Source organism: Pan troglodytes, chromosome 2, assembly GCF_028858775.2.
Source record: "Pan troglodytes isolate AG18354 chromosome 2, NHGRI_mPanTro3-v2.0_pri, whole genome shotgun sequence".
Lineage (NCBI taxonomy): Eukaryota > Metazoa > Chordata > Mammalia > Primates > Hominidae > Pan > Pan troglodytes.
This window is the reverse complement of record NC_086015.1, coordinates 8,830,526-8,844,780: the sequence shown is the minus strand read 5'-3', so window position 1 is coordinate 8,844,780 and position 14,255 is coordinate 8,830,526. Positions and strand designations below refer to the sequence as shown.

The following is a 14,255-nucleotide window of genomic DNA, read 5'->3' as shown; positions in this document are numbered from 1 at the left end:
CCTCTTCCCTCTCCACCTGCCCTGTCTCTGTATTTGGCCAGGCCCTCTTACCTATCCCCTCTTTTCTATGTGGGCCTCTCCAGAAGTGGGTACGGTGTTAATATTTGATCATTTCACTTATTGTCTAAAATCTTCTGTCCCAACAAACCTTTGACCAGATTGGCAAAACTAACTGAAATCTCAAAGCACTACCACTTTTTCTGCCTATCTCCTGACAGGGATAGTCCCTAAAAGTGAGAGTGCTGGTGCCCAAGGGATACATTACAAGGCTCACTGCACCACGAGGAGGTCAAGAGGGAGACGTCCACCTGCAGCCATCCCTTGCTTCTGCTATTTAAACAGTTGCCCCCAACAATAATTTTCTGGACTGAAAGCACAGGCCAGGATTCTAGAAACCAGAGTGCAAGGCATTCCTATTAATCTGCAAACAAAACAGTGGCAAGGAAGGTATTCACACTTACATTGAAAGCGCCCAGAAGAAACAACGTGGGTTGTAACCCGACTGAAAATATCAATCGTAGAATTGTGGAGGCAATTAAGGCCCGGATGCCATGGGGCTTGGGGAGGGCAATGACGATGGCCAGAGAGATGAGCATGGCTGTCCACAGGAGTCCCGACCAGTGGGGCTCCAGGGTTCCTGCAAGGACAAAACAGGGTTCTCTCACAAATCTGTGCATTCACTGAGTACAGGGGACAGACCTAAAACATGCACTGTTACAGATTCCTCAATAACTTTTTTGGCTTACCAGTCCCAACTCTCACCTCAAATTCTCTGCCCCATCCATAACCAGTCCCATCAGCATTTTTTGACCTCCAAGCCTCCACACATGCTCCTTCTGCTGGGAAGTTCTTCCCCTCTCATTCATCTCAGGTCTTAGCTTTGACGTTACTTCTTCCAGGAAGCCTCCCCCAATCCCCTTCCTCCCCACAAAAACATGTCAGGAGTTCCCTCCTCCTCCGTACTCCCTGCTTCCAGTCATCCCTACGGGACACTATTTCCTAATGGTCAGTTTACTTGTCTCTCTCTCACCAGATTGCACATTCCCCAGGGGAAGTACCTGGTGCCTGGCAGGTACTCACGAAAAGCTTGTTCGAGAAATAAAACTCATGCATGTGTCACACTTCACTCAAAGAAGGCGACGTGGAAGCCTAAACTTAATTTCTATTAAAAGTATGCAAAGGAAAACTGCAGGTCCCCTGCCTGAATCAGATTTCTCCAAGGGAAGGAGAAAGGCAACTTCCGTGTCATGAGCATCATGCTACAATTAGATTATCCCTGCAGTCAAAGAGCTTATACCAATTTTTGTCATCTCTTGCTACTGCAAGTTCTATTTAGAGTGTCCCACGAGACGGCTTGGTTATATAACATGAGCCAACACGGCTAAAAATATAGTTCTGTAAAACACTCATTAAAAAAAAAACACCCCTATTTCAAATGCTGTCACATTTTGAGTCTCCTTCAGATGTAAACAAGCAGCACTACATGATTAAGGCCACTTATATAAAGGAGCTTCACTTCTTCAGAGATGCTTGGATTGTGGCACCACTGGGGAGGAGACACCTTTGCAGGGCACAGCTCTTCCACCAGCTGCTGGCTGCCCTAGTTCACTGAGTCCACGCCTGCCGAGATTCAGCCTCACTTTAACAACTGTTCCCCCCAGCCCAGCCACTTACCTCTTCCCTTTTGAAATCCTTCAAAAGGCAAAGCTGATTGGGAATGGGGACAAAGAGGCAGAGGTTTCTCAGAAATTCAAGAAGTGCACATTGAGGCACATGTGCCGCTTTCTACGCATTTAACAATCGTTAGACATCGTGTCAAGCCCTTGATGTTGATGATCATTTATTCATCCTACTGTCCCCAGTCTACTCTAAAGGAAACTGAGTCTCAGGTTACATTTCTTGCCCAAAGTGATGCAGCAAATGGCTGCAGACCATTTGCCTCTGAAGTCAATGGTCCTTAATCAATATTTTTAAAAATCCATGCATTTTAAGTGTAAAATTTGGTGAATCTTGGCAGTTTATATAGTCATGTGACCACCGCACGTAATTGTCACCACAGTCAAGATACAGAACATTTTTATCACTCTAAAAGTCTCCTTGTGCCTCTTTGCAGGTGATGCCTTGCCCCATCCCTACCCCCAGCTACCACTGATCTAATAATGTCAGTCCCTATAGCTTTGCACTTTCTAGAATTTCATAAAAATGGGAAAATAATCCTATCAGGTAGTCCTTTGTGCTTGACTTCTTTCACTGAGCAAGTTTTTAAGATGCATCCAGGTTACCATGTATGTATTGATACTTTGTACTTTTTATTGCTGACTATATCATAGTATGGATATATTACAATTTATTTGTCCAGTTAACAATCAATGAGTTTCCAGTTTGGAGTGATTACAAATAATGCTACTAGAAACATTCATGTTCAATTCTTGGAGTGGACATATTTTCATTTCACTTGGACAAACATAGAGAAGTAGAATGTTGGATCCTACAGATATGTTTAACTTTAAAAGACAATACCAAACTGTTTTCCAAGGTGAATGTATCACATTGCCTTCCCACCAGCCGTGTATGACAGTTCCATCTGATCCACAGCATCACCAATACTTGGTAGTGCCCATCTTTTTCATTTAGTCATTCTAGTAGGTTTGCAGTGGTATGGTGTTGTGATTTTAATTTACATTTCCCTGATAACTAGTGATTCTCAACATCGTTTCATGTGCTTACTGGCCATTCATACATCTTCTTCTGTGAAGTGTCTGATCAAATGCTTTGCCCACTGTTTTAATTGAATAGTTTTTTTTATTGTTGAGTTGTAAGAGTTCTTCACATATTCTGGATATAAGCTTTTTATCAGATATATATTTTGCAACTATTTTCTCCCAGTCTGTGGCTTATCATTTTCTGAAATGCTTAATGCCATTTTAAATGGACTCTTAAGATGATCTCAGTATCATCAATGTGACCAGTACAATGTATGTCCCAAATCCTGAAGAGGCCAATGTAAAAATGCTGTCTCCTCACTATAAGAGCAGTGTTAAAAAAACATAGTGCTAGATTCCAAAAAATCAACTCTAGAAAGACATCTTTGAGACAGTTGGAGAAATCTGAATTTGGACAGGCTATTACAGGATTTGCTGTTAGTTTTGTTAGATATGATAATGGCATGGTGATTATACATATTTTAAAATGTCCTCATAAGTTATACACTGAAATATTTATGGACAAAAAATCCAAGATGTCTAGACTTCTTTAAAATATTTCAGAAAATATAGTACGGGGATAGATGAAACAAGATGGGCAAAATTGTTAAAGCTGGCCGATAGATATATGGTAGCTCATTATACTGTTCTTTCTACTTGTGTGTATATTTGACAATTTCAATAATAAAAACATTTAAAAAGTAGTACTACATTTGCTTTAGCCATCACGGCATGCTCACAAATTCAGTAAGCAATCTGAAGCTGCCTGAGTTGCACGCTTTTGAAAGACTGTAACTTGTCAGTTCTAAAACAAAGGTGGAGGGGCGGTGATACTTTTGAAAAGGAGCTTTTAAGGCCACTGGTTCTTGGCAGTCGCAAACCTTGTAAGCCACACAAAATCAGCACACATAATACGGCTATTATACACATTCAAGAGGGACATTATGAATTCTTGCCTTTAGGATGCAACAAATCCTAACACATATTAGCTCAAAGAAATACTTTCAGGTCAACAAACCAGATCTTGTTTCTAGGCAGGGTTAATACAACCCTTCTACTGAGGATGGTTAGCAGTGAGTATAGGAAATGCCCTCAATGCATCTTACAAAAGGAAAAAAGAATCCCTCTGAGAGTGAACTGATGCACTTAAGGAAGTATCAGCTACTAGATAATGGAAAAGGCTTCCTTGGGTCATATCAGCCTCAGGTCAAATCTCCTAGGAGCTCTGATTTATGCTTTCAGTTTAGTCCATCAGCATGAAGTTCTAAAGCCCATGATTCCAAACCAGGCACCCTTGTCTCCTGCAGACCAGCCTGAGTTGATGGCTCATTCAGAATGCACCATTTTAGAGTTGGAAGGACCCTCGATAGTCATACCATCCAGGGGATCTCAAGCTTGGATGGGCAAGAAACACATGCTCTGGAGATCTTGACTAGTTTGCCAACTGTTCTTCCCCGGGTTCCACAGGATTTTCTGAAGCCATATCAAAGTTTTCTAACCATGGGCTTAATGTAAACATCTCTTCACATAAAGGATGACAAGGACTTGCTGAAGTGGCTTGCCCAGAGTGGCTTGGCAAATGGGCGGCAGGAGCCAGGCAGAGACCTTAAGTCTCTGGACTTCCTAAGTCTAAGAAAGGCACTGCAGGAGGCTTGTCAATGAAGGGTGGGGGGCTGTTAACTCCCTGTCCCCAGAACTGGCCTGAATGCTGCCACAAATGACCGGTGAAGAAAACAGACGTGGTGAATAATAAAATCTGTTTGAAATATTTTTAAGGCAATGGAGAGTAAATGAAAACACAGACAAGGTAAGCGTTGAATAATCTGCTGTGAGGAACATGACAACTTCCCTGAGGCGAAAGGAGACCTGGGCCTCCTCCGCCGCCGCCAGCTGAGCTCCTCACTAGCCCTCTGCTGACTGGCAGCTGGGTTAAGGTGGACATCCCCAAAGAGAAAACCTTGCAGCTCTGGGTTCTAGTCAAATCTTTTTAGACATAGACACGGGCATTCATGTTTCCTGACATGACATTAAAAAAAAAATCCCCCCTGGACTTGTGTTTAGATTGTACTTTTCGGAGGGGGGGGGCATTCAGATGGTGCCTTCCACGTAACTTAAGGTCAAACAGAGAAGCTAGCTCCTCAAAAGGGTAACTTAGGCATATAAGCATTACATAACGTGTCATCGCTTTCAAGTTGGTCCTTAAACTGACTCATTACCCATACATGTCTGCTTCAGTTGATGTCTGCATGATTAAGCTAAAGCGTGGAGCCTGAAACTTACTCCTGTGTGGTTTTGGGCTCTTTATCCCATTCTCTGTCACATAAGGTGGTTCCTGGCAGGTTGATCTATGCGTATGTGAGGTGATCTGCCAAAAAGCTCTGATGAAAAATTTAGCTGGGAGGTGGACCTCCCAGGTGGCTGCTGTGGATGTCAGAAAAGGGGCCATGAATGTATCACAGAAGAGGAGCTTTGAATGCTTGTCGAGGGGCCCCAAATAGCAAAATGCCCCCCTCCAAATTGTCTGCCTTTTCTCAGCAAAATGTGTAGCCTGGAAGGAGGTGGGCTGGGGGGAACCCAGAAAGACCATAATCATCATGTTTTGTTATGTGAATAATGGCAGGTACCTCTTAATAGACTAAACATTGTACAGTCTGCAGTCATTCAAGTCCTGCCTCCCCTCTGACCCCTGGCAAAAAAAATATTCCAGAGATTTCTTACAAATTCTTTAGTCTGAAATCAATTCCAGAAGTGCGGCGTGGCAACACATATACTGGACTGAGCATCAAGACGTCTATGTTTTAGAGTTAGCTCTGCCATTAGTTAGCTATGTGACTTTGGCCTGATTTCTTAACTGCTCTGAGACATAGTTTCCTCATATATAAAAGAAGGGGCTGATTAAGAGACTTTCTCACAGGTTTAATAGTATCTAGCTGCTTCTCTTTCTTTCCTGGTTAAAAAAAATGGATAAAAAAGTTAAATTACTTTAAGTTAGTTAGATTTAAAACTAAATCTATGGTAACAGCTACAATCTCCTCTTGTCTGAATGTGGATAACTGGGATCCCCAGTACTGCACCAATACATCCAGGAACCACAGCTGAGATGCAAGTCCTAGCCTTCCTGCTGCTTCTAATAGGTTTTTTGAAGTTAAAGATATGGGTACCTCCTCGGACTCCCTTAAACGGGTAGAAAAACGCCACAAGCAGGTTCATCAGGACGGCCAGGTTAAACGAAATGCTGCTCCAGAAAGACATGTTGCGGGCACACCAGTACAACACGGGCTGGGCTGCAGAGACAAAGGCAAAGCCGTGTGAGGTTGGAGACCCCAAGCCGGAACGCCAGGAATGCAATGTGGCCCTTCCGCCAGCTCTGCCCCACAAGTCCACTTTTGTTCCCGGTTTTTACCACAATAGTAAAAATGATCATTTGTTTTGAACTTGGTACATAATGACATCAGATTGGTTTATTTCTGTGTGGAGTACTTACTGGAACAGAAGATGTATTGGGGGTGGAGTAAGGAGAGAGGAAAAAGAGAAAAGTTGGAGCATCTATAAACCCTGCATACCCCAGCCACAGCCATCAGTTGCGGAATCTGGGGGTTATCCAGAGTTCACACACTGAGTCCTCGGTTCCCCCTAGGGCTCTGGGACCAGATGAGATGCCCGGAGAGACCCAAAAATTCAATTAGCTTTTTAGAAGTGTGGGGCACTGGGGAGGGGTGGGGGACATACAGCATTCAGAGTCAGCCCCGCTGGGCCCCAGACTAGGGCTGGTATCATTTCCACATTCCTCTCTGGCTCAACATGCTCCACTAACACGCCAGTGCCTAAAAGCAAGACAATGATTCCTTTCCCGGCATTGAGTCATCTGCCATTTCCCTGAAGTTGGATGATCATTCTTGAGGACAGGGAAGCGAGGGGTACAAGTTGCTGACCTCGTGGTCAGCAGCAGAGTTCCCATCTCCAGGGCTATGGCAGAGACAGGATGTGGCAGCAAAGCCATCACAAAGGGGCAAGAGACAGAGACACTTTGGACATTGCTGCCACCTTTATCCACCGTTGCCCACAGGTTATCCCACGCTGGCCGGGCATTCTCAGTCTTAGAACAACAAACACTTGGTTACAGGGGTGCCTTTTTCCCTGAACTCTTTTTCAATGGTGCTTTACACTTAGGGTGATGCTCCAAAATAGACATGGTAGGCATAATTTCAGTGTCCATGTCACAGGCAAAGTTTCCAAAAGACAGTCTCATTCCACATCATCCCCTCCAGAGAAAAGCATGGAGTACGTGAGAATGGATCTCTATCGTATATTTCTTTTTCCCAATGAAGTCATCATGGAACTTTGCGACAGCAGCCAATGACAAATCCAATGGCCCTATAATAATGCTTGTAGCAGCAGCCAAGCCTTTGGGAGCTTCCAACCAAAATGAAATTATGGTACAATTAAATAGAGCCCTGGGTAATTTATTAATCGCCCATATCATGTTTGCACTTGGTAACAGGCAATGTTTCCAAACTGTAGAGTTTTAGAGCCATGAGCAATCATCTAGTTTAAAATCCCTCATTGTATAAATGAGGGAAACTGAGGCCCAGCACAGGGCAGAAGCAGTGGAGATCTTGTTATCCAGGTTAGTGATCCTCTGGGGTCTGCGACAGGGATAAAAATAAATGACCCATGTGACAATTCAATGGGGGAGCCAGCCAGGACCCAGTCAACCACTACGTAGCAATGTACTTTTTTTGGTAAGTTGATTGCTGAAGCAAATTTAAGCTGAGACATTTATCTGCTCTAGAAACAACAGCTATTGTGTTTCTTCTGGGACTGAAGCCCATTTCTGATCTGGATATGTAAACTCCAGAAGAGGACAGAAGAGATGAATGGCAAAGAGTTGATAACCACTGAAGCTGAGTGATGGATATGTGGGAATCTGAAATATCCTCTCCACACTAGTGTGTGTATAAAAAGCTCATAAAACAAAGTTGGGGGGAAGAAAAGGATCTGGCAAAGCTCAATGATGGTCTGTGTAAGCCAGCATTCGTTTCAGAGGGAGTGCTCCGTATCAAATGTGAGTGCGTGTACTGCAGGATACGCTAATATGATTGTAATAAATGGTCTTCAACTATGGCATATAGTTCATGAAATAAATCTTATTTTTATAACGCTAACATTCTACTTAAGTTGTAATGTTGTTTTCAATCTGGACAAACATTCAGTCCTTCAAATCAACTAGGTATTTATCCAGGTGCAAGAAGATACTTAGAGACCAATCTTGACATGCAATGTCTTTTATTTCCTGTGGCACATGGAACTATGTCCCTATCTACCTTTCCAGACACTTCTCCCACTCCCCTTCCCCATATACTCTGCCTTTGTATCCCAATCTAGTGGTGGTTCCCGAACACACCCCGCACTCTCCAGCCTCTGCACACTCACTTTGTGTCAATTTAAAAATATGTTCATGAATTATTTGATCCTCCTCCCTTCAAGTGGTACATCTTAATTTCCCTTCCACTTGAGTATGGGCTGGACTTAACAACCTGTTACTAATAAATAAGAGTAGAGTGAAACTGCTGGTTCATGCCTTCTGAGACTAGGTGATATTAATAAAAACACTGTGGCTTCCTCCTCCTCCTCTCTCTCTTCCTCTCCCTCTGTCTCATCAATAATTTGCTCTGAGGAAATCATCTGCCATGTCATGAGGATGCTGAAGCAGACCTATGGAGAGGTCCATGTGGAGGGGACCTGAGGCCTCCTGCCGACAGCCATGTAAGAGCACCAAGGAGTGGACCCTCTAGGTCCACTTAAGCCTTCAAATGATGGCAGCCCTGGCTGACATCCTGGCTACAACCCAATGAAAGACCTGAGGCAGAACCATCCAGAGGAGCCACTCCCAAGTTCCTGACCCCAAGAAACTGTGAGGAAATAAACATTTATTGTTTTAAGTCACGGCATGTTGGGGCAATTTGTTATACAGCAATAAAAAGCAACTAACCTACTTTCTGTGGCAGCCAAATAATGTGCCCCCCTCCAACATGTTGACATGTGAATCATTAGAACTTGTGAATGTGCTACCTAACCTGGCAAAAGGGGCTTTGCAGGTATGATTAGGTTAAGGATGTGAGGTGGGGAGGTTGTCTTGGATTATCTAGGTAGGTCCAATGTGGTCACAAGTATCCGTGTAGGTGAGAGAGTGAGAGAGGGAACAGGAGGGTCAGTAGCACAGCATGAGAAATGCTCTACTGGACAATGCTGCTTTGAAGGTGGAGGGAGGGGCCGGGGGCCACAGGTAGCCTCTAGCAGCTGGAAAAGGATATGGCCTTCAGAAGGAACACAGCCCTATCAACACCTTGGTATTAGCCCAGCGAGAATCTTTTCAGACTTCTGACCTCCAGAACTGTAAGATAATCAACGTATGTTGTTGTAAGCTTCAAGCTTTGTGGTAATTTGTTATAGCAGCAATGGGAAACAAATACATCTCCCCATCCCCCAGTCTCTCAGGCTGTGTCTATTCAAGTCCTACAGACCTTTCTATATGCTACTCAAATCCTACCTTTTCTCTGAAGCCTTCCTTTCTTGTACTTCCATGTGTCAATGCTTGATTACAGCTCTAGTCACAAACAGCTTGGTATTGCAGCCACTTAAAAATATGCCATTGTTGTCTGCCCACTTCAGATAGTAAGTGCCCACAGGAGGAGTCATAGCTTACACACTGTTGAATTCCTCAATGTACCTTATAGCAGGGGTCCCCAACCCTGGGGCCGCAGACCAGTTCTGGCCCATAGCCTGTTATGAACTGGGCAGCACAGCAGAAGGTGAGCAGCAAGCGAGCATTACCGCCTAAGCTCTGCCTCTGTCACATCAGCAAGGGCATCAGATGCTCACAAGAGTGCGAACCCTATTGTGAACTGTGCATGTGAGGGATCTAAGAGGCTGCACACTCCGTAAGAAAATCTAATGCTTGATGATCTGAGGTGGGACAGTTTCATCCCCAAATCATCCCTCCGATCTGTGGAAAATTGTCTTCCATGAAACCAGTCTCTGCTGCCCTAAAGGTTGGGGACCGCTGCCTTACAGCATGTTTTCTACTTATCAGGGGCTAAAAGTTGGTTGGATCAATATACCTGCTACATTATAGCAAAAAGAAGGAGTGCTGTGATCCTGGATTGGCAAGGCAATTTAAATAACCACAGCCTAGGGCATCTCTTGGTAACATTCTTTCCTAGTTTTTTGTTTGTGTTTGTTTGAGAGGAACGGGCCTTTACTGGAAGGCTTGGACTCCATATATACTTACGAGTGGGATAATCACATGGGAAAACCTCATGCAAGAAAGTGTCAGCACATTCAACTCTGCCTCGATTTCCTCTTTCTCTCTCTTCTCATTTTCCTAGCCCAGAGTTTTCACTTCACTGGGGATAGGATCTTCAGGAAAGGATATCAGAGAGGGATGGTGAGAGAGAGGATGTGAGTGCAGAGAAGACTATGTGTGTGTTCTAGTGTAAATAAAGCAGAGAAGAGAGTTTATGAAGCTCAGAGCAATTGCATATTTTAATCTTGCAGAAGAAAATACTAAGCCCCATCAGTCTCAGACGGATCTCACTACGTGTCTGAGTCCTAGCTGCAGATTTACTGAAGAACAGATGATCCTCTGCAATACATTCAGGAAAAGGTAAAACAGCGAAATGAATGAGCCTGAAAAATTGATTCTGCAGACTTATTAGAAGAGATATAAGCTACTTAGAGGGGAAAATGCATTTCATTTTAATTGTATTTCTGATGAGTACATTTCTCCCTCCCCAAGTGTGCAAATCATGGTTAATTCAGTTATTATTTTCAATTTCTCTCTTACCAGCAGATAGTTTTGAAGCCAATTAAAATCTTTCAGCTGACAACTGCAGTTGTGCTTAAGTTTCACTGAAATGAAAACTGTTTTTCAAAAAAAGAATGACTGAAATAAGGAAGGTATTAGCTACAATATAATATAAGTCTTGGCATAATGACCATGCTACAGTCCATCAGTTAGGTCATCTTAATCCCTCACTTCACAGGTGAGGGTCTGGGAGCAGTTAAGCCATTTGTCCCAGGGCCATGGAGCCTGTTGGGGGCAGAAATGGACTAGAACTGATTCCTCACTCTTTGGGCCTGAGGGTCCTCCCGCTATTCCGGGCTGGAGACATTATCTCAAGAAAAGGGATAAGGAGATATCTCATCTCACCAGAAAAGGTGAAAACCTTTTTGTCATCTCCAAAATAAGCCGTTTGGAGAACCTATAAAATACATACATTATACATAAACATTTCATAAAACAATTTATAGAGAATGAATGTATCAGTGTATGTGTCTGACCAATTTCATAGACACATATTCTGATAAGGCTAAAATTACAGCCTATTAACTATCATGGAGGTTTGGATACAAGAACTCAGGATTGGCCGGGCGCAGTGGCTCATGCCTGTAATCCCAGCACTTTGGGAAGCTGAGGCGGATGGATCACAAGGTCAGGAGTTTGAGACCCTCCTGGCCAACATGGTGAAGCCCCGTCTCAATTACAAATGCAAAAATTAGCCAGCCATGGTGGCATGTGCCTGTCATCTCAGCTACTCAGGAGGCTAAGGCAGGGGAATCGCTTGAACCCGGGAGGTGGAGGTTGCAGTGACCCGAGATCGCGCCAGTGCACTCCAGCCTGGGCGACAGACCGAGACTCTGTCTCAAAAAACAAAAACAAAAACAAAACACCTCAGGATTATTCCCTAAAGCTGGAATGATGGAATATCCCAGTGAAGGACAAAAGCAACAGATAAGTTTTCTCCTATGTAACATAATAGCTAGAAAAATGAGGATGAAATGGGTGGGGTCTATGTCTCCCTTTTGGGGTACAGGGTATCTTTTTCCCTCTTATTGCCCAAGCATGGTGCTCTGCAAAAGTTTCCATGTTCATGAGGATCCTGGAGCTGCAAGGGTCTTTGAGGAATCTACAGTAGGCTATGAGGACACTCTGATACCAGGTAGAATTGCACCTCTGTCTCCTGAGGTCCATACCGTGGAGGCCACAGAGGCTGGTCTGCTAACGGTCCCCTGGCCCCTCGGTCAGACGCTAGACATGGAGCTGGCTGAGGGACGGATTTGGCCTGGCCAGACTTTTTGTAATGTTTGAAGGTGCTGCACAGGAAGGTGCCCCTTAGAGACGAGCAAGAGTACAGCGGGGCTGGAAGTGAGGTGGGAACGGGACCTTTGGGCGAACCTTCTTGCACCACCTTATCTGCCATTAGCCTAATCTAGGGATGCAGGCAGGTAGGGAGAAAAGGGAAGAAAAAACACAGACAGCACTGGTCTGTGCCTGCTCAGATTGGCAGCATCACGGAGAAGACGAAAGCTCTGGGAAACTGACCTCCAACACGGCTGTTCTCCACCCCAGGTCTACCCCTCAGAAAGAGCTCAACATGTCACAACTATAGCTGGAATCCAGTGTTTCAAATAAAAAAATCTGGCTCCTGATGAACAGATAGAAATGAAGCACGATCCTTTTTAAGTTGGTCTCAACAGCCGGTGCCAAGCACAAGGCTGGTACTGAAGGATCACATTAAAACCCCAGTGAAAACCAGGAACACAGAAGCCCCCTGGGGAAGCCCTACGAATGTGTTTCAGACAAGTAATTTCCACCTGCCTGGCTGGGATCCTCAATGGGACTCGCTGGTGAGCAATGATGCACCTTATGTGGCAAATGATTCCATTGCCTGTAAAACGATTTAGTCTAAAATCCAAGCTACCCCATAAAAGGGAAAATACCAGAGTCTCTGGAGCAGGTGTGCTAGTAAGTGAGCCAGCAAGCAGTGTGAATTTCCTGCTCAAGTGAACCACCCTGTGAGCTCAAGGGCCTGGGCTTTTCCCTTTTCTCTTTATTTTCTAGATAGAGATACCAAAAGAGGCATTCAAAAAGTCTTCCATGGAGCTTTCCAATCAAATCAAGTCAAATTCTGATGAAGGAAGCCTTTTCAGGGGAGTTATCATACTTTGGCTTGAGCCCACTGATCAGCTGCAAAACTGGTTATGACTTCCTGGTGGTCAGAGGTGCAAAGTATCATAAATGATACTAGCTTTGCTCCTGCTTGGAAATGAACGCACCATCAGGCCCAAGTTTGTGAAATCCCAGAACTGTGTCTCTCTGTGTTGTTGCTGATGCGTTGGAACCCACCTCTCAGTTTCTTCTGCCAATTCATTTCATTGAAGAGGTCTTCAGACCGCAGAAAGAAATCATTGATTTTGCTGCCTTGTTCGTCTCTCTCTGTAGTATAGTAAATTCGTAGTTTTGACTCCTTGGTTAGGAATTCACATATGCTGGGCACGGGAAAGACTATCTGTTCCATTGTTCGGTCTAATCTGACAATCTAGGATGAAAAAGTGGATGAGATTAAATATTCATCTTTGAAACCTTTTACTAAGACTATTTGCTACTGGTGGTAGACTCGGTGGTCAAGATTGAGTATAATATGATCTCTGATTTTATAACCCCAAACTGGGCTGTGTGTCTCAGATTTATATAAAAAATAGCTTGGGTAACTCTGGAAGAGTATTTTCCTAACTTCAGATCCATTAATTTTATTTATTTATTTTTAATTTTTATTTTTTTGAGACAGAGTCAGGAGTCTTGCTCCGTCACCCAGGACAGAGTGCAGTGGTGCGATCTTGGCTCACTGCAACCTCTGCCTCCTGGGTTTAAGTGATTCTCCTGCCTCAGCCTCCAGAGTAGCTGGGATTACAGGCATGCACCTTCACGCCCGGCTTTTTTTTTTTTTTTCCTCCAGTATTGACAGGGTTTTACTATGTTGGCCAGGCTGGTCTCAAACTCCTGAGCCCAGGTGGTCTGCCCACCTCAGCCTCCCAAAATGCTGGGATTACAGGCGTGAGCCACTGTGCCTGACCTAATTTTAATTTTTTTATATAATCCAAGACAATGATGAACCCATGAATTTTTTTTTTTTTTTTTTTTTTTTGAGATGGAGTCTCGTTTTGTTGTCCAGGCTGGAGTATGGTGGTGCGATCTCAGCTCACTGCAACCTCTACCTCCCTGTGAACCCATTAATTTCTAAGGTGACCAACTTTTATCTGGATCAATTCACTCTGTGTTTTGTGTGCATATTCACATGAGGCTGGTGCTATCCCTAGAACTTTCTGTAATGATGGAATGGTTCTGTGTCTGTCCTATCCACGAGGACAGCCGCTAGTCACGTGTGGCCCCAATCACTAACACGTGTGGCTAGTGCAACTGAGAGGCAGAATATTTAATTTTATTTAATTGTATTTAAATAGCCATACATAGCTAGTGACTATCATGTTGGAGAGTACACTGCTAGGCAGTGGTATAAATCTCACTTAAGGCACTTTCTCAGATAGTAACATTGGGTTATTTTTCCTAGATGGGAACTTTAAAAAGAGATCTTTGGTTATATCCAGTTGCAGTGACCTCCTACCTTGTCAAAGGATCTAAAACATACAATACATGAACCAACTTGCCTATTTAACTCTGGGGCAGCACTCACTGTTCTTTATGCTGGGTAT

The 14,255-nt window shown here is 43.9% G+C and overlaps 1 protein-coding gene across 1 annotated transcript in view; it reads right to left on the bottom strand.

Annotated features, from left to right (window-relative positions):
- Window positions 1–14,255, bottom strand: part of ITPR1 (inositol 1,4,5-trisphosphate receptor type 1) — a 354,044-nt gene that overhangs the window by 46,432 nt on the left and 293,357 nt on the right. The window contains exons 52-54 of the mRNA XM_054680363.2: window positions 12,892–13,084; window positions 5,864–5,986; window positions 462–637 (exon numbers count right to left, since the gene is read on the bottom strand). Of these exons, the coding sequence (XP_054536338.1) occupies window positions 462–637; window positions 5,864–5,986; window positions 12,892–13,084 (492 nt within the window). The remainder of the gene's footprint in view (window positions 1–461; window positions 638–5,863; window positions 5,987–12,891; window positions 13,085–14,255) is intronic.